The sequence below is a fragment of the Astatotilapia calliptera genome, chromosome 16 (genome assembly GCF_900246225.1).
Source record: "Astatotilapia calliptera chromosome 16, fAstCal1.2, whole genome shotgun sequence".
Taxonomy (NCBI): Eukaryota; Metazoa; Chordata; class Actinopteri; order Cichliformes; family Cichlidae; genus Astatotilapia; species Astatotilapia calliptera.
This window is the reverse complement of record NC_039317.1, coordinates 20,164,832-20,184,750: the sequence shown is the minus strand read 5'-3', so window position 1 is coordinate 20,184,750 and position 19,919 is coordinate 20,164,832. Positions and strand designations below refer to the sequence as shown.

Sequence of the window (19,919 nt, the reverse complement as noted above, 5' to 3'; positions counted from 1 at the left end):
TAATACACAAATAATAATAATACAATTGGTAAGACTTTAAGATTAGCCTTAATTGATGTAAAACTGTGAAGGAAAACTGTAAAGATCTAGCAAAAAGAAGGCCAGCCACACACAACACCCGCATTAACCTAAGCTGTAACATCAAAATGTAATTCAATCCATGGAGCTCGCACACATCATTTCCATGTATTCAAAGTAGGTTAAACTTATTTTACATTTCACATGCTCTATTTTGTTTTTTCTTCAAACGCACAGCTTCGAAGGTGGGACCAACTAAATAAGTGGTGAAACTGGTATGTGATATTTTTAAAATTGCAGTTCAAAATATTTTGACACTTACTGGAACAAACACAGCTTATGTTAATTTGCTTATACTAGTGGCAGCAGAATAGATCACTTTTTATAAAAGGGACGATTGCGCCACCTTGAGATACAAAAGGGGAAATACCGAGTCCAAAACGTGAAAATGGCGTTAACAGTGTGTTTTCATTACCCTGAGTATTGTCTGTAAGGCTTCATACACGCCCTAGATACCTTTGGTACTTTGCCAGTCGTCGCCCGAAAGACTTTTCTTAAAAATACTTTTTAAATTGCAAAATGGATATGAACAATGTAAGGCTTTTGATCTGTTTCTTACTTTAGAATGCTAAGGAAAAACAAGAAGCTGTGGACTAAAATAATGCCTGGCAGAAATAAAGTAGGGATTAATTACCTTTCATTTCGCCACGCTCCTAAGTTACCAGGCAACAGTAAATGCGTTAGTGCAAGATGGCGAAAACCCAAACTAACAGTACAATAACATCCTTTTTACCCTAAAATAAAGTGTAGTTCCCGATCATTTCCAACTGATATACTGAAGTCTGTTACTGTTGCCACTTGAAGCGAACATGGAGGATGAAGAGACAACCCTGGTAAGCAAATTCGATAAATGCTACACCGTCCAAGGCTTCAAATGAAAGTGAATGGCGTATTTAAGCTAAGATACGAAACATAAGTAACATGTATAACGTGTGGTTGACGTATATCTCTGTCCAAAAAGTTCAACAGTGATAACAGCATTTGCACCGGCTAACGTTTAATGCCGTTGCGCTTACTAGCTAACAGAGGAGCTATCTATTTTAGTTAGCATTTGATATTTGGTCTGCTAGTTGGAAAATGGTTTACAAACCGCTTTTGCTGACACCACGGTGTCCTCCGTATGCTTTTCCACAGGCTCTGATTAAGTACTATTGCTATGAGAAGTATTTCAATCACGCGGTGAACGCTGCAGCGGCTGCTCAAAAGAAGTACAGCAATGATGCTGTCTATACTTTCTTTCACGCATACGGTAACCTCACGCAAGGTAAGCTCGAAAAAAATCTAATTAAACGTTTTCAGGTCGGATTTGTTGCCTCTCATTAGTGCATTTCTGTCATTATTTGTTTACAGATCAAATTCAAGAAGCTAAGGTAGAACTGGACACTATAAGAGATCATCGAGAGCTCTCTCTCTGCACATTAATGGCTCTTGTATATGCAGAGAAAAAAAAGACAAACCCAGGTAAGACAACATTTTCACACCATCCATTTATTTTTCCATGGATTCTTGTGGAAATGGATTGCCAACAAGTGCTTCCAGTCTTATGTGTCTCTTTGTGTTCCCAGACAGAGAAGTTATTCAAGAACTTGATGCTAAGGTAAAAGAGGATCGTAAAAGTGCACCTCCCAAGAGTCTGTACTATGCTGGCACCTTTCTTTGGCTATTAGGGCGAAATGATAAGGCAAGAGAGTACACAGAGAGAATGATCAAACTTTCCAATGGCTCGAAAGAGGTGAGATCGACATATCTATTTATTTAGTTATTGTTTCAGTTTGAGAAATCAGCATTACTCTTCAATTTTTATAAAACATTTAAGCCTGATAAGTGTTTGCACGTTTGTCAAATGTGGACTGATACGTATTCTTTAGGGATTAATCCTCAAAGCCTGGATAGATGTGACATCTGGTAAAGATGTCTACGCCAGAAAGGCTGGGAAATACTTTGATGAGGGACTGAAAGAGAGAGCAGATGTTTTCGCCATGATGGGAAAGGTGACATGGGAAATACAGATCCACATTACATAGTCTTCCTTAACCACAGCTACATATGTTAGCATGTTATTGTTTCTCTAGTTGTTCTTACAGGCCCTGTAAATCTAACATTACTTATTGTATCATTATTTTAGTTATTCATTTGACAGATTGTTGTTTGTGATTACTCATTAGTAATGATTCTAGTGATTTTAACCACTCAGTGATGCTTCATGTATCCCAGGCACAATACTGTGAATATCACCAGATCTACTCTGGAGCATTGGAGATCATTAACCAAGTGATTGTGAGCTTCCCTGTGTTTTTACCTGCTCTCACCAAGAAAATGAAACTGCTGCTGAGCCTACAAGACTGGGACCAAACCATAGATGTAGCACACAGGTGATTAAGCTAGTTCAGAGCTTTCTCCCAAATCAAATGTAGGAATAGTCTTTCATTTTGTTTTGCAAGCTTATTTCTGCTCATTTCTTTTCTTTTTCTTAAAAAAAAATGGTATTATCTCTGTAAGATCAGGAAGTGCAATAAAATTTATAATCACCAGGCATATAAGAAAACACAGTTTGCCTTTACAAATGGCTCAGCATTCAAGTGCAAATGAAACACCAACGTGATGCCTCAAACCAGTGCACACTGACTAAGCCATTGTTTGTGCTTGCCCCCCATTCCCCACCCCCCCTGGACTTTAGCAAGTGGCACATAGTATAAAAAGTCCTTTGAGCCAAAGTGTTGGAAAGACATACAATTCCAAGGAGTTGCGGTTCAGGTTTACAGAACAGGAGGAAGAGTGATTTCTCAGGTTGCACCATGTTCTGAGCCTCTGTGGTGCCTTAACTGTGATGTTATGAAATGGGAGGGGTGCAGGCAGCAAACAGTATTCATTACATCCTTCAAACGCCTTCACAAGTCTTTTTATCTTTAATGTTATTTGCCTGGGAGCTCAACACACTACTGCAGCAGTATCAGATATTCTATTACTACGAATAAAAGAAGTCCAACCTTATTAAGTGTAGGAGATGGACTTTATTCACATCTCCTTGTGTCATGTTTCAGGCTTTTACAGAAAGATAAAAATAACCTGGAGGCACTTCGGATGTTAGCCCTGCATTCTTTATGCCGAGACGGCAATATTATCGAGGTAGAACTTACACATTTTCACACATTCATACTTTCATTTCATATTGCAGAAATTGGACACAAATACAGATAAACTATTTGTTTTCATTAGTTTGTATAAATTGTTTTTATGTCCCCAGTCAGTAAAGCATCTTTCAAACCTCATCAGTAGCTTGGAGATTTTGGAGCCACGCAACCCTGAGCTTTTTTACCAAATGTCTCTGGCCTTCACTCGGGTCGTAAGACAACTTTCAGCGTTCTTTCTAAAATCACAATGGTATAATTTAATTGAATTACAGCACTTTGTTGGCTTGTTCTTTAATTATTATCATTACAGTGTGGACGAAATGAGAAAGTGATTGAGCAGACTTTCAGAATGGTGGAAAGAGCCTTTTCTCTGGCACAAGGGGATTCTGACTTAGCCACAGAGCTGGGCTACCAGATGGTGCTTCAGGGCAGAATCAAGGAGGCAATGAAGTGGTATAAGACTCCTTTTACCAACAGGGATCACAGTAGTGTTTCTGCTTTGACTGGTAATGTGTTCAGATTATTTTTCTGTATGTTAATTTGGATCAGTATGTCACAGATTTCAAAAATATCTTTGGAAATAACTTTTTCCCCCCTTAATTAGGTATGATTCATTGCCAGCTGATAGAGGGAAATCTTGAAGATGCAGAACAACAGTTGGAATTTCTGACAGAGTTTCAACAATCTATTGGAAAATCAGCGGTAGGATTTTTTTCTGCAGGAATACGCAAATTCTGGTCAAATGTTTTGGCTTCTGGCAGGATAAGCAACGGCGGCTTCATTGGGTCTTTCAGTGACTTTTCACTGTTTTCCAGAGTGACTGTTTAATTTCACAGTGATGCCTCTTATTCATCTTGTACTCTTGTCAGTTTTTTGCAGTACTTTCTGTTCATTTATATCTATTTCTCTTTCGTTCTTTAAAAAATATATATGTGTTAAAGGAATTATTATATCTACGTGCTGTGCTGGCAATGAAACGCCACCGGTCACAGGAAGAGGTCACCAACTTGCTGAATGATGCAGTGGATGCACACTTCTCCTCCTTACATGGGCTGCCTCTTGGAGTAGAGTACCTAGAGAAACTGAATCCTGACTTCCTGTTGGAGATTGTCAAAGAATATCTTGCCCTCTGCCCTGCCAAGGTACAGCTGGAAGAATCATAAGGGACAGGATGTTTGTGTGTCCTACAAATGTTTATGTGAATTCTTTGCCTCAAGTTTGTGCATTCCCAAAATAGATACATGGGTACAGATATGGATTCTAAGAATATAATAATGAGGCTTAAAATAAAATAAAAAAACAATACATTTAAAAACAAACTTTTTATTTTTTTGCCAAAGCCTCCTGCTCCAGGCCAACCTGCTGCTCCTCAGCTCCAGCACTGTGCTACTGTGTTGGATAAAGTAGTAAAAATTGTGCCAGGTCTCCTTCAAGCAGTGTTCTTGCTTGCCAAAGTTAAATATCAGTCAGGTGAGTACCGCAGTTAAAATATTTGTGTTTACTTTTCTTAGATAGCTTTTTAAATTACATTGCTTCTGTGTTCATTCAGGGGACATTGATGCTGCTCAGAGTACTTTACAACACTGCCTGGACCAGTGTCCTTCTCATGCAGATGCTCATCTGTTAATGGCACAGATCCATCTACTGCAGGGTAACGTGAGGCTGTGCTCTCAGTCCCTTGAACTCTGCCTCAGCCATAACTTTGAGGTAAAATCACCATCAACACCACAGTTTTATTTGCAGCTAAATCTGTATAATACACTGTTTCAATGGCTTATTTGACCCGCTGCCAGATAATTAATGTTCTATTTTTATAATAACTTATATATTTATGAAGCAAGCCGTTGTCACTAGCAGTCATAGGATATGAAGTGTTGAAGTATTGCCTTGATTTTTTTTATGCATGCATAATGACAGTAAGGAGTCTTGAATTTTTTCCAATTCCAGATTCGAGACCACCCACTGTATCACCTGATCAAAGCTCAGACTAAGAAGAAAACAGGTGAGCTTACTGAGGCTATTCAGACATTGCAGATAGCCATGAATCTTCCAGGTGTCCGCAGAGCTGGATCCTCGTCCAAGTCCAAAAACAAGAAGTCAGAACTGAGCTCTGCGGACTGTGTCTCTGTCTTCTTGGAATTAGCTGAGGCCCTTTGGCTCAATGAAGAACAGGTAAAATAGTGTATTTTGACTGGCTAGTCAAAGCTGGTGCACTTACTTTGGGTTTCAACATACACCAAAAAATGGAAGAATTCAGTATAAGCTCATGAATGGATTTCATATTTCAGCATGAAGCAGCAAAAGTGATGCAGGATGCCATCAATGAGTTTTCAGGAACACCTGAGGAGCTACGAGTCACTATTGCTAATGCGGACCTGGCTTTGCTGCGTGGTGACACAGAACTGGCACTGAGTATGCTCAGAAATATTACCCCGGAGCAGCCCTATTACATCCAAGCTAAGGAGAAAATGGCAGACATATATCTGAACCACAGAAAAGAGAAACGCCTGTATGCAAGCTGTTACAGGTGAGCACTAAATCTGGACTCCAGTGAGCAAAATACAGAAATATTAGGCATTAGTTTAATATATGAAGACACATACTATCTGAAACACAATGTGAATTTTTAAAGAGAAATAGTTGAAGTAGTTTAAGTTGATTGATGACATAACCTTGTAATATCTTCCGAAAACAGCTGCTACCTGTCATCAAGTTAAGTCTGTAGTACAATTTATAACATCACAAGATTAAACTAAATGAAATAAAGGCAACCAAAGCCATTCAGCTGAAAGGAAATGAGCAGTTTCCTCAAGTCTTGAAACTGGTCTCAGATGATACTTATTATTGACAGCTGAGACTTAGTAAAGTGTGACTGAATCACAGACCAGCACAGACATCTGTCTGCATAATGAAGCACGCCATATGTGATATGATACCTCTATTTTTTCTCCAGAGAAATGATAGAAAAGCTGCCCAGCTCTCACACGTATGTCTTACTTGGTGATGCCTACATGAAGATTCAAGAAGTAAGTGCAAGATGTGTTTCATCTGTGTCTTTTGGACAATATAACAACCAACTCAAGTTTGGCTTTAAAATGCTTGTTCTTAATGTAATCGAGGTATTCGAGAACAACAAGAATAACAAAAAGGCTGATTGTGCACTTGCTGTGCAGTTTTGAGCATAATGATGAAACATAGTTTTACTAAAGCTTCATTGCTAAAGCTATAAAACCTAAAAGCCTTGCTTGGTAGCCACTTTAAGGTGGTTTAGGAAAGGCCACGTCTCATGAAATGAGCTACTGAACCAAGAGTTTATCCCTTGAACAATATTGTGTACAGTTTGAATAACATTATTAAAATCACAGGACATCACATCTTTAAATACCGTACTTAAACAGGGAACTGACTCAGAGGCTGAGGGGGTGTAAATAGTCATCCTAAATAGTCATCCCTGTTGCTGGAAAGGAAATGTAATTCTCATTTTTGTAATGCTCAAATTTCATAATAATTTATCAAGTATTTTCAGACCACATGATTCATGTACATTCACTAGGGATCACTGGCAGCATAGAAAGTCATCTAATCATCTCCCTACTGTTTTTAACGTGAATATGGTGCACCGGATATTTGCAAGCTCACACGCACCTCCATCAAATAGCAGCTGAATTCAGTGTGTTATAATGTCTTCAAGGACATGTTCTCCATTATCACACACTAACCACTGATTAACAACAGCAGCGTAACTCTCACTTATCATTTAAAGTTAAACAACAACAGCTGGTCTCTTCATAAAGTTCTTCATTAAAGGTAGACAAAGGAAAAGAACAGACTATCCTAGTGACAGGTTAATCCTCTGCTCAACTGATTAGTAACCTACATAATTTTATAGGTGGCAGCTTAATCCTGCTATGATTACTTGTGTTACACATATTTTGGTTATGTTGATAAGTGAGATGACATCATTGAAGGTTAAAATGCAGATTCCCAACCTGGCTATCAGAAATTGTTTCTTGATTCAGTTTCCTTTAACAGCTCTTACTCATGCAACAGCTTCTAAAGTGTTTACCACGTGTTTATAGCCGTTTCTAATATTTACAAAAACTTAAAGCAACACTGCTTATCTGCATGTGTGTTTATCCTCAGCCGCAGAAAGCAATTGAGGCTTACGAGCAAGCGCTGAAGAAGAACCCTAAAGATGGTGCTTTAGCCAGCAAGATAGGAAAGGCTCTGGTGAAGACTCATCACTACATCAAGGTTTGTGTCATAAACTTATTTAAAAGATAAAATACAAGTCAAGTGGAGACAGTCTTTTGTTGACTCTAGTCTGCTTTTACACAGGCAATAAATTACTATGAAGAGGCCCTGAAGACTGAGCAACAGAACTTCCTGCGTTATGACCTGGCAGAGCTGCTGATGAAAATGAAGCAATATGAGCGCTGTGAAAGGGTCCTGCATGATGCTCTGGCCCATGAACCAGGTGCTTAAGACGTCACACTATTTTATATACAGTGAAGTCTTGACGTTAACAGTGAAATAAACAAGAGAGCCTAGTCATGATTATATTTTGTCCATAGCCATGACGATACAGGTAGTGTTGATTGTGGAAATTCCACACTGCTTAGATTTTATAGAACAAATCAAAACATTTCTCTGTTGGTTTTTTGAAAATGCTTTTACTAATTGTTGCCATTTTCATTATGCATTTTTTACACACAGTGAATCAACTACCTGTGCTCTCAGACGACTGCCGTTATCTGGTCCTGTTAGCCAAAGTCCAAAACAAAGTTGAGAAAACAGAGGAGTCTATACTTTCACTACAAAGAGTAAGTAGGCCCAGGCATTTGGCTTTCTCTTGGTCCTCTTTACACACAAAAACATCTTAACCATTGTAAGACTTGTCTCTTTTTTTTCGAATAATAATGATGATGCTGATTGATGTTATTTCCATAATGATGATGTTCTGTTCATAGGCTCGGGATGTACAGGCCAAAGTGCTGAAACGCATGCAGTTGGAGCAGCCTGATGCTGTCCCCATGCAGAAGCAACTTGCTGCTGAGATCTGTGCTGAGATCGCCAAACACTACACAAGTCAGAGGGGCTATGAGAGAGCAGTCAAATTCTACAAAGAGGCTCTTGTGTATTGTGAGACAGATCGCAAGGTCAGTGCAGCTGAATCAAAAACGTTCTGTGTACTTACTGCAGCTGTGGGTAACAAGCACTGGTGTCCTTTTGAGTCTTGCCCAAGTGTTTTAAAATTTTAAATTGTGATCTTAGTTGTTGGTAGGTTTATCTAGGCGAAATGACTCATTACAGTATATAGTCATTACTGTACCAGTAAGGTTGGTACATCGACTTCATTATTAGAATGTTTCCCCTGTTCTTAGGTGATGCTGGAGTTGGCATGCTTGTACCTTACTTTAGGTGAGACTGATGCATGCCAGGAGCAGTGCAACGTCATTTTGAAGAATGACCAATTTAATGAAGATGCGACTCTGGTTTGTTCTGATCGTTTGCCACTACAGTTTTGACCATAACCTTTTTCTGAACCATAAATAACAACCTGTGTCTTAAATATGTTTGTCCTTAGATGTTGGCAGACATTATGCTTAGGAAGGAGAACAAGGAGAAAGCAGTTTTCCATTTTCAGCAACTGCTTGAACGCACACCAGGTATAACAGGGCCATCTTTCTCTTTTTTTTTTTTTTAATCAAATGTGATTTGGCATTGTCTAAATGGAAGCCATAATATCTTGCATGTGTTGTTTTCAGACAACTACCACATTCTGTCACGTCTTATTGAATTGATGAGAAGGGCTGGGAAGCTGGAAGACGCCTCCAGATTTCTTGATATGGCAGAAAAACATTCTTCAAGGTCTCGATTTGACCCTGGGTTTAACTACTGCAGAGGACTTCATCTTTGGTAAGTTACAACAGTGTCTTCCAGAGATTACAGGAACATTTGTGTCAAACTCAATGACTAAACTTGTGCTTTTTGGTCAGGTACACAGGACAACCTAATGATGCTCTGCGACACTTTAATAAGGCACGAAAAGACAATGATTGGGGCCAAAATGCTGTATATAACATGATTGAAATCTACCTAAACCCTGACAATGACACGGTTGGAGGAGAGCTATTTGAGACATTAGATGGTGAAATTGGGTAAGTGGTCTTAATTAAGAAAATGTAATACATAAGGGAAGAAATACTAGACTATGCAGTGTAAGCTTCTGTTATAACAGATTTGCATTTGCTTGGTGTCGCTCTCCAGGAACTCTACAGAGAAGCAGGAGTCAGAGCAGCTTGCTGTGAGGACAGCTGAGAAGCTGCTGAAGGAGTTAAAGCCTCAGACTCAGAGTGGACACGTACAGCTCCGCATCCTGGAGAACTACTGCCTTATGGCGACTAAACAGAAGGCCAATATAGAGAAAGCCCTCAGTGTTTTCACAGATATTGCCAACAATGAGGTAAGAAAGTTCTAGGTCCAGCATGACTCTCTCGTAGACGTTATAGCCAAAGTAGAAGCTTTTCTTCCTTCTCTTTCTCCAGGCTCTCTTTTGTGCACATACACTGTACATTACACTGTATCCAACTAAGTATTCATTTAATATTTGCATAAAGTTAATGGATTGTCATCCATACATGTCATCTGTTGTATGGAACTATAAATGAAGCCATTGACAATTTGAGTGCAAACAATTAGAAGTGGCATAGTGGTGCAGTGTTGTCAGATTCATCTCGTCTCACCGATATTCCTGGTTTCCATTCAGAAAGATCATGTGCCAGCCTTGTTGGCAATGGCAACAGCTTACATGATGCTAAAGCAAACTCCTCGTGCCAGGAACCAGCTCAAACGTGTAGCTAAGATGAGTTGGAGCATTGCTGATGCAGATGAGTTTGAGAAAAGCTGGCTACTCCTGGCAGACATCTACATCCATTCAGGGAAGTACGAGATGGCCCTGGAACTCCTAAACAAATGCATCTCCCATAACAAGGTGAGCCTGAAAATGTCGTCACTATTGAAATATGAAATGAGGACAGTGCAGTTAACATATATATCTGTTTTTCTGTGTGCTTTTTTTCTTTGTTATGCAGAAACTGACTTAAGTAAATTTATAATTGCACAGTTATTTTATTTTATTTTTTTCTTCCCCAGTCATGCAGTAAAGCATATGAATATAGGGGCTATATAATGGAAAAAGAGCAGTCATTCCGCGATGCTGCATTGAACTATGAAATGGCTTGGAAACATGGAAATCAAACCAACCCAACTATTGGTATGTCAAAGTCGCACGTCTAGCTCTGTTACTAAGGACAAAGATTCAAAGGCTCACATTTCTAACATGTATGTCCATTTTTATTTCAGGGTACAAGCTTGCTTTTAACTACTTGAAAGCGAAGCGATATGTCGATGCCATAGACGTCTGTCATAAGGTGAGACATGTTTGGATGTTAATAGTTTATATCTTCAACATGTTTCTGTCCTGTTAATCTTGTTAATTTTTGTTCACAGGTTCTGGCTGCTCATCCAAATTATCCAAGAATAAGAAAGGACATCCTGGACAAAGCTCGGGCCTCCCTGAGATCTTAGTGTTGGACCTGTATTTTTTGTGATAGAGAAATATTTTCTGTAACTATTTGATTGAATCCACATGTATTGTTTTGAATTTTCTGTCAAGTTTTCTGACCATGTAAATAGTTGGTAGCTGACCATCAAAAGAGAGGGTGGGAAAAAGTGTAAAGATATTCAAGCACAACTTAAGGGATTTTTTTTTCCATAGACAGAAAAAGAAAACTCCTGCAGTTTATAGTCTTTACGAAGTCTGTATGAAAGTATCTTTGAAGTTTATTAAGATGTAAATGTGCTTCTGCATCTGTTACAGTCTATCATAACCGGATAACAATAGTGATTTACTGACTTATTTTCTCAAGCGTAAAACAGAAATGTAGACAACTGTCTTTGTCTTTTTCTCCAAATAAAGTTATTTCAGATATGGTGTTGCTGTGGCCTGGCTTTTAATCCCCCTTCAAACTTTGATTTATTGTTCAGAAAGCATGGATACCTGCCTAATAGAATGAAAACACAATATGACTAGACGGTTTACATCACCGGTGCTGACACAGAAAAACAGTTACAAGCGTGACTAGAATAGGACACACGGTAAGCATTTTAATGGACATAATAAACTGGCTGCCTGCCGTGGGTAGCGAGCTGCGGAGAACACAGTCACTACAGATGGAGTCACTGTGCGAGTCAAAAAGCAGAAAGACTTCAAACTGGGCACCAGAGCAAGCTCCCTGCAGGCGGAATCCACGTCTTTACTCCTGCAAGCATCCAACTCTTTATGAACACAATCCGTTGTGGGAAACGTGGAACATTTCAAGGATTAGACAAGCTGCAGTGTGCGGTGGTGAGTTTCTAAGCTTTTTAGCCAACAACTTTTATTCGGAATACGGAAAGCTTTTAATAATTATTCGCGTCTTCGCTGGGAGGGATGCGTAACTTTTCCAGATTTTTGTGTACCATGTGCGTTGTCCGTTCCTCTTGAGTTCATAAGTTTAAGCTCTATGGCCAATATGCGGCGTTTCTCAGAGACTTGATTGGATGCGGTGGGATATATCGCGTTCCTCCGTTATTTGTAACCCAGCAACTGTCCCAGTGAATGACCACTAGAACAAATCCTATTAATGACACCTTTAAGCAGCTCCGCGCAGAGGAGTCTCAAACATTTCTCGAGGAGCTCCAGACCACTTTAGCGTATTTATATAATAGTTTGTCGCGATAGCCCAAATGTTCCATTCAGCAGTGATTGTCAAATCTTTGATTTATTTAATTATTTATCTCTAAAGGTTTTAGCGAGTTTTCTTCTGTCGTAATGGCCTTTTTTTTGGTTTTTATTTCAGGTGTGGATTGTGTCCTGATGCACTATTTTGATACGCAGAAGTTTTCTCTGCGCAAGCGCACATGTACGTCATAGCCTTTTACCTGAGAGGAGCACACCTGGATCCAACGAGACGGAAGTTCACTGGCAATCTTTGAGCAAATCTTTTGACTTTTTTTTTTTTTTTGGGCTTCTCCAGGAAGAAAAGTTTTGTTTGACGTGAAAGCGATGGTTTCCAGCTAAAGCGAGATGGCGTTTGTTTAATTTTCAGAGAGCAGTTTAAAGGACGTTGTTAGCCTTAACTTGTTGGTCAGCGATTCATGGTGCGTTGTATTTTTTTGCTGAGGGAATCCAGACCCGAGGTTGTTTGCTGATTTCACCAGCCGGTTTTAAATATGTGATTTTTCAATGGAGTACAGGAAGCTTCACGCCTACCTTTTTATTACCAAAAGGTAAAATATACCTAAAGTATGCAGGCAGCACACACACACAGAGAACATTTCATTATGTTCTCTCTCTCTCTCTCTCTCTCTGTGTGTGTGTGTGTGTGTGTGTGTGTGTGTGTGTGTGTGTGTGTGTGTGTGTGTGTGTGTGTGTGTGTGTGTGTGTTGTTTTCTTCAACCCTTTATGTCATAAATCCTGAAGCCACATAAATGCTGTTTACTCATCATTGTTCGGATTATGAATATTATTGTTTGTTACAGCTGAATCTCAATCCAAAGCCAGCCTGCTCTACATTCAAAAAGAATGCCAGTTCTTCGCAGACTACTCCGAAGGCGCCTGCACCCACTGAAACTTCTCATAGTGGCTCTTGTCTTTGTCACATTTGTGTTCTTCATACAATGGGAAGTCGGAAGCCAAAGCCAACAGGAGGACCCGTGGCTGAAGGAAATGGCAGTGAAGCGGGATGCCATGCTGGGAATGGTGATGGGAGCTGTCAATAACTTCAGGGATGCAATGCCAAAGATGCAGATCAGAGCCCCTGTACGTCATCAGGAGAAAGCAGACGGCACGTCTTGTCTGCCAGGTCACTACACTGCTGCTGAGCTCAGGCCAGCTCTGGAGCGGCCACCCCAGAACCCTCTTGCCCCCGGAGCTGCTGGGAAACCTTTCAACACTGACTCGCTGAGCCCCAATGAGCAAAAGGAGAAGGAGAGGGGTGAAGAGAAACACTGCTTTAACTTGTATGCAAGTGACCACATCTCTCTGAGCAGAGACCTGGGTGCAGACACAAGACCACCAGAGTATGTGTACACTCTCCAGGCTTCTGATGAACCTATGTAAAATAACAATTTTAAAAGATAGTGTTATTAAGGGACATATTAGATCAAACGTTGACTTTATTTTTAAAAAATCAAGTATTTATACTATCCTGTGGATATGAATTCAGTATTGATGCTACTCTTTCTGTCTAAAATATAGTTGCACTCTGAAAAATACCCATATAAATTATTTTAAAAGTAGTTTTCTTAATGCAACAGCGACCATCTAACCCCAACAAATTTTTCTCAATTTCTGTTTTTTGTAACTGGGGAAAATGTCAGGCAGAAACCACAGAGATGATTACTGTGAGAGAGACTTTGTTTCAGCATGCCTGGCCAATTATTGTGGTTAAAATTTCAGGAAGAAGCAACGTTTTGCTTGGCTTGTTGCAGTACATCCAAACACATGGAAATCCACATGGGCTTCTCATGTCAGTTTAGTCGATACAAGGCAGACGCATAAAGCCGGTCCATGTTCTGGCAATCTCCCTAGGCTGAATTACAAAGTTTGTCCTACTCTAATATGGCAGGTATTTCAAAGGTTGCCACACATGCAGTGTCACAGCTGAAATGGACTCCCCACAGGGGAGAGCTTGGAGATGTAATAACTATACTGTGCCACTCAGGAACTGTACAGGATAGTCAGATCTTTGTGCTCTTTTCCCTCCTTGTACAGATGCATTGAGCAAACCTTCAAGCGATGCCCCCCCTTGCCGACCACCAGTGTGATAATTGTGTTTCACAATGAGGCCTGGAGCACTCTGCTAAGGACGGTATACAGTGTCCTTCACACCTCCCCCGCCATTCTCCTCAAAGAGATCATCCTGGTGGATGACGCCAGCGTAGATGGTAAAACCTCAATGGGCTCCTTCATGACTGTCCTGCTAACTTTTGGGTTCAATTTCATGCAGCGTGTTGGGTGGGCAACTCACTGTGTGCCATGAAACATGCAGAGGGGAGCTCCCTGCTTCTTCTTTTGTGGCACCTGATGTGGGTTAACAACAGGAAGCAAGGGGCCCCGCGGTGAATACTTTCCTAAGAGGAATTAGCAGTGGTTGAGCTTAGAGATGAGTCAGAGTTAACCATTATAAATGGGTCAGATGTAGGAAGGAAACGTAATCCTGGAAAGGACAGAGGTTTCAAAGAATGAAGTTCAGCTGACACCTAAGCTCAGCTATTTGCTGTGAGCAGGCAGATTGAGTCCTGCAGTGCAGCAGATTTCTTGAAAGCCAGCCCAGTTAAACATGGAAGGAACATAAATTTGTTCTTAATCTGTTTAAGTCTTCTTTTTCGGGCTAGGGTCTGTGAGATTAACTAGTAAGCAGTTAAGCAATTATTGTTATTTGATTTATTTTGGAGTATTTTGTGTTGCTTTTTATCTTGTATTCATCAAATTAAGCATCTCTGTATCTCCAACTCTAACGTCTAATTGATATCCCACGCTTTCAGATGAGTTAAAGGACAAGCTGGATGATTATTTGAAGCAGCTGAACATTGTACGAGTCATGCGCCAGCGAGAGAGAAAAGGACTTATAACTGCTCGGCTCCTGGGTGCCTCCGTGGCGACCGGTGACACACTCACCTTTCTGGATGCTCATTGTTAGTCACCACCACTGACACTACTCGCACATTTAAAAACTGGTTTGCACGCCCTTAAACACACACCCGCACAATTTGTAAACACTGCTTACTCCTTTATAAAGCCATTTCTCATGTGGATTTGTGTTCTAAACAAAGTAGTTTAGTGCTTTTTGCAGAGAAAGTAGTAAGTGATGCATTTCCCTATGTGGGTGTATTAACAGGTGAATGCTTTAATGGATGGCTGGAACCTCTGCTAGCTAGGATAGCGGAAAACTACACTGCAGTAGTGAGTCCTGATATTACTACTATTGATCTCAATACTTTTGAGTTCATGAAACCGTCCCCTTATGGCCAGAATCACAATCGGGGGAACTTTGATTGGAGTCTTTCATTTGGTTGGGAGAGCCTACCAGATCATGAGAAGCGAAGGAGGAAGGATGAAACGTATCCAATCAAGTGAGTCAAAGTTGTGCATGTATACTGGATATCGACTTCATCTGAAACCCAATCTTCTTTTGAAGCTTCTAAACATTTAACAAAATGCATCCACAGGACTCCCACGTTTGCTGGTGGGCTCTTCTCCATCTCCAAAGAATATTTCTACCGTATCGGAAGCTATGATGAAGAAATGGAAATCTGGGGTGGGGAGAATATCGAAATGTCCTTTAGGGTAAGGTATTACCAAGCTGTCATTATTTGTGCAAATATCTTTTACCCTTGGAGCCATTCAGTTATTCAAACTGCTGCATGGGCGTGTGCGTCTGTTTTGTCAATCATTAATTTGAAGGTATGGCAGTGTGGAGGACAGTTGGAGATAATTCCTTGTTCCATTGTTGGTCATGTTTTCCGCACCAAAAGTCCACACACCTTTCCTAAGGGCACACAAGTGATTGCTCGCAATCAGGTGAGACTGGCTGAAGTCTGGATGGATGACTACAAAGAGATCTTTTACCGACGTAACCAGCAAGCTGCGCAGATCGCAAAAGATGTACGTATAGCTTCTTACTCCCTTCCCCCCCCCCAGATGTTAGAATTACTTTACTTTTAGTTTAGTAGACACCCAAACCTTAAAACAGACAACTGGTATTTAGAGTTGAATACATTTTAAAATCATGATCTGGAACAGTCTTTAGGATCTCCATGAATGGCATCAACATGCTCATCCAGATGTTTCTGCTCCTGGTGAAAGGCTCGCATTTTCCTCCAGAATTTGATATTTATTTATTTATTTTGCATTTGAAGTCCTATTCTATTCTACTCTGTTATGTGATTCTTTGAATTTTCTTGTTTGTTTGTTTTTTAAAAAATGGCAGCAACTTGCAAATTGGTCTACAGCAGAAATTTTTCCATCTGCTTGTATCTAAGTGTTTTAAGGCCGCTCATTACTGTCCCAAAAACACATAAAGCTCTTGTCCAATGTTTTGCATAGAAGAGGCATTATGTCTGCTTATCAATAACTTCAGATACTCTGCAGAGAAAAACATACCTCTCTTACCAGGGCAACCACTGCAGAGTAAATTGAAATATTCCATAAAAGCTGTGGGTGTGTGGGTGCTATGGGGGATGTGGGGCACGTTTTGGGGGGTAAAAACCAACAGAGGAAAAAGAGGCCTAGAAGGAGTCATCTCTGGTAAATGACACTGTCTCTCAGGGTTTCCCAACATGTGGTCCCACAGGTCCTATAAACATTTCCCTCCGGGCGACACCTCACAGAGCAGGCCAGCCCTCACCCACTGGCTTCAGACAGACACGGCTTTGTCAACAGCATCACAGAATCCACTGTAGTTGCTATCAGTAAGCACTAGTGTGAGAAGCATCCTTGTCATTATAGTAAAGCCCTCATTATTTAGGTGAGTTAGGCGCCTGCAAATCCTTTGAAATGAGTCATTACTCTCCACTCGCCACTCCCAGTTTAAAAAGTGCAGTGATCAAATACTTGTCTGTAGTTAATTTATCAAATGAGTAATTATACTACCAAAATATACCTGCTGACTTAAGAAAAACAAGTATGATAACAATCAGCAATATTTTGATTTATTTTAAACAGAGTAATATTACTATGTTTTTGTATAAAGAAGTAATGTGTCTTTTCCTTAATGTAATTTTATAAAAGTATGTAGTGTGAAAATGCAGTATCTATACTATTAGCTGGTGTGAAATTTCAGACAGAGATTCACCCAAGGCTTAGGTTTTAGCATCAGGTCAGATGTTCACTGAATATACTGCTTTTTGATACTGAGGAATGTTTTTGTCAGATATCTAACAGCAGGAATAGAAGCTAAATACAATATAAGAACCCAGTCTGGGGCATTGTTGCGTTGCAGCAAAACCAAGGTAGCATTAAATATGCCAGAAGTGTACTTTGACAGTTTAAAAAAAAGTTTTGCCTCTCTGTTATAACAGGGAGCTTTTGGCGATATCTCCAAACGTGTGGAACTCCGTGAAAAGCTGCAGTGCAAGAGCTTCTCCTGGTATTTGCAGAACGTTTATCCAGAAGTCTTCATGCCTGATCTCAACCCACTTCGCTTTGGCTCAGTAAGATCACACACCAGACCACCAGCTCTCCTTTTCAAACCTCACAGCACACTGTCTAGCCACTGTGGGTTTCCACTTAGGATCTCCAGAGGGTACTGAGCAGTTCCAATTTAACACCACTGAAAGCACTCTAGAGGCTAAAGTTGTTTGAACAGCTTGCACTGGATGTTAGTTTTTCATTTTGTTTCCTCTCATTGCTTTCCCCTTCCCTCCTCTTCTCTGTAGGTGAAAAATGTGGGCAAGGACTCATGTCTGGATGCTGGGGAGAACAATGAGGGTGGGAAACAGCTGATCATGTACCCATGTCATGGTCTAGGAGGAAACCAGGTCAGTGGGAACACGTCTGTTTTATCTCTTTTTGACAAATTGAGCAGGTTTACTTAAAATACATTATTTGTTTCTATGCCGTAGTATTTCGAGTACTCCACACATCACGAGATTAGACACAACATTCAGAAGGAGCTGTGTTTGCACGGGGCGGAGGGGGCTGTGAAGCTGGAGGACTGCCAGTACAAAGGCAAAAAGACAGTGGTGGGAGCAGAGCAAAAATGGGAACTGAAAGATGTGAGTTTAGTCTTTTTAGTCTACACTAATTTCACAATCCCTGCATTATATTATTGTTAAAGTAATATGTGTGTGTATATATGCATTTTTAAATTTTCATATAGAACCAGTTATTCTACAATCCTGGATGGAACATGTGTCTGAGTGCCCATCACGAGCATCCTTCTCTGGCTCTTTGCAACCCTTCTGACAAATACCAGCATTGGTCCTTCGTCTGAGTGCACAAAATACCACTTTAGAAAAAGCTAATCTGTGTGAGGAACAAGCTAGGACAAAAAATACTATATGCAGTTTCCATGCTGATTTTTTTTTCTTTTTTTAATTATTTTTAGATAAATTATCACACTGATTTTTTAATTTATTTTTATACAGAGATGAGCTGAAGGAAAGTTTGGGCTGAGTATATGAACAATGAAGATGCACTTTGCTGACAAGTGCCTCTTTTGTGTTTGACATGTTTTCACCACTCCAAGTCTTCACAACCAAAACACACAGTTTTGGGTATTTAAAGCTAACACTAGTAAGTTCCAGAGACAACTATCTATAGGAAAGCAATGGGAAGGAAAAATAACACGTGTTATAGGGTTAAGGTCTTGGGCACAAGATCAATTGGTTCATCAGGTCTCCGCAGCATTGAACTCTGTTCTTCTTAGAGGTAGTCCCTGATTTATCTTGTGATGCAGTGCAGAACAGACATCCAAAGCCTCCTATAGAAGTCGAACTGGATAAAGGGACACCAAAGGCAAAATGTGATTCACATCATTTTAATAGTAATTAAAATAGAAGAAACCTACTAAAAAAATATTGTCATAGTGGGCTAAGAGGTGATTACTCATGACAATTTTACATTGCTTTGCAGTGACTCTTTTCTCCAATAGTTTAAGTGGACCCTAATCATGCCCGAAAACAGTCTCTCACTCTATAACTAAGCCAAGGATCCCCTCTATGTAGGGTGAAAAGGGTTTTTCTTTTAATCTGTCAACAAATATATGAATCTAAAATGAAGAAAAAATTGTGTATTGTGTATATCATAAAGATTCAAAATGACAAGTCAAAAACACATTTTAGGACAAGCAGTGAAAACATGACACTGACAAGAATGATGTACATTGTGCCTTTTTAAAAATGTGTTTTTTGGACTGAAAAATCTCCTATTCAGTACCGTCCAGTGCCTTGGATAATTTTTTGTTTGTTTCTGTTTTTTATTTCTCCTTGGACAGGAATGTGTGTCAGTGTTGTCAGCGCGGGTGATGGTTTATTGAGGGTTAGGGTCAACAGATTTCTGTCAACAGTGTTTTGGTTCATTTTATTTTTTTTTAATCAAAAGGGCCTTCAGAGCAGGACTGAACTTTATACACTTCAGTTGATTCTGAAAGTATCTCTATTATTGTTGTTATTATTGTTATTATTGTTTTTGTTTTTTTTTTAGTCTTCCATATTTTTTTTTATTTTTTGAGGGAAAGTAAGTTGGGTCTTAAACATGTATTTCAATCAGTTAATGCATAGGTTTTTGTTTTTTAGCATCATGTATGCAGTAATGAATACTGTCTTCTGAGATATATTATTTTTAACTGCAGCACAGTTTTCCTGTATTATTTAAGTTTGTGCTTTGGTGGGGTCTTTTTAGTTTTTATTTTATTTTAATTTATTTTTTTTTAAGGAAACTGTGAATGGAAAATATTGTGCCCAAGGGAGTCCATTTTTACAGCAGGGGTTCTCAAATGAATTTCTGGTGCAGGCACTAGTGTTTAGATGGCTGTGGATTAATGTAAATTTGTTTTAGTGGCGGAAGAATGGATACAAATGTTCTGTGTTAGAGTGCCTTGGTCTAATGATTATATTTTGAACTCAATAAATTCAGTTGGGTCCCGCTTAGAGCTATTGCAT

The 19,919-nt window shown here is 39.7% G+C and overlaps 2 protein-coding genes across 2 annotated transcripts; both read left to right on the top strand.

Annotated features, from left to right (window-relative positions):
• The first annotated feature begins 557 nt into the window (after window positions 1–557).
• Window positions 558–11,202, top strand: ttc21b (tetratricopeptide repeat domain 21B). The gene is made up of 29 exons (XM_026144154.1): window positions 558–911; window positions 1,213–1,342; window positions 1,429–1,539; window positions 1,644–1,810; window positions 1,947–2,069; window positions 2,293–2,450; window positions 3,120–3,204; window positions 3,323–3,421; window positions 3,520–3,715; window positions 3,814–3,911; window positions 4,151–4,351; window positions 4,550–4,679; window positions 4,759–4,916; window positions 5,157–5,381; window positions 5,498–5,736; window positions 6,163–6,235; window positions 7,353–7,463; window positions 7,548–7,686; window positions 7,926–8,032; window positions 8,180–8,368; window positions 8,594–8,704; window positions 8,797–8,878; window positions 8,978–9,128; window positions 9,209–9,370; window positions 9,480–9,675; window positions 9,979–10,203; window positions 10,365–10,485; window positions 10,575–10,642; window positions 10,722–11,202. Exons 1-29 carry the CDS (start codon window positions 888–890, stop codon window positions 10,797–10,799), a joined length of 3,957 nt encoding a protein of 1,318 aa, XP_025999939.1. The 5' UTR covers window positions 558–887; the 3' UTR covers window positions 10,800–11,202.
• A 235-nt stretch (window positions 11,203–11,437) lies between these two features.
• On the top strand, window positions 11,438–19,909 carry galnt3 (UDP-N-acetyl-alpha-D-galactosamine:polypeptide N-acetylgalactosaminyltransferase 3 (GalNAc-T3)). The gene is made up of 12 exons (XM_026144155.1): window positions 11,438–11,619; window positions 12,113–12,542; window positions 12,795–13,334; window positions 14,029–14,201; window positions 14,802–14,951; window positions 15,155–15,389; window positions 15,486–15,603; window positions 15,721–15,921; window positions 17,337–17,468; window positions 17,694–17,795; window positions 17,880–18,032; window positions 18,137–19,909. Exons 3-12 carry the CDS (start codon window positions 12,838–12,840, stop codon window positions 18,248–18,250), a joined length of 1,875 nt encoding a protein of 624 aa, XP_025999940.1. The 5' UTR covers window positions 11,438–11,619; window positions 12,113–12,542; window positions 12,795–12,837; the 3' UTR covers window positions 18,251–19,909.
• The last annotated feature ends 10 nt before the right edge of the window (window positions 19,910–19,919 follow it).

What these genes read in the sequence shown, in the direction of transcription:
- ttc21b (XM_026144154.1), top strand. Translation starts at nt 888, where the DNA reads ATGGAGGATGAAGAGACAACCCTG. An exon ending in AGGATGAAGAGACAACCCTG is followed by an intron (nt 912 to 1,212) that starts GTAAGCAAATTC and finishes GCTTTTCCACAG; the next exon opens with GCTCTGATTAAGTACTATTG. An exon ending in TCAAACCAACCCAACTATTG is followed by an intron (nt 10,486 to 10,574) that starts GTATGTCAAAGT and finishes TTTTTATTTCAG; the next exon opens with GGTACAAGCTTGCTTTTAAC.
- galnt3 (XM_026144155.1), top strand. Translation starts at nt 12,838, where the DNA reads ATGCCAGTTCTTCGCAGACTACTCCGAAGGCGCCTGCACCCACTGAAA. An exon ending in GGATGACGCCAGCGTAGATG is followed by an intron (nt 14,202 to 14,801) that starts GTAAAACCTCAA and finishes CCACGCTTTCAG; the next exon opens with ATGAGTTAAAGGACAAGCTG. An exon ending in ATATCGAAATGTCCTTTAGG is followed by an intron (nt 15,604 to 15,720) that starts GTAAGGTATTAC and finishes ATTAATTTGAAG; the next exon opens with GTATGGCAGTGTGGAGGACA.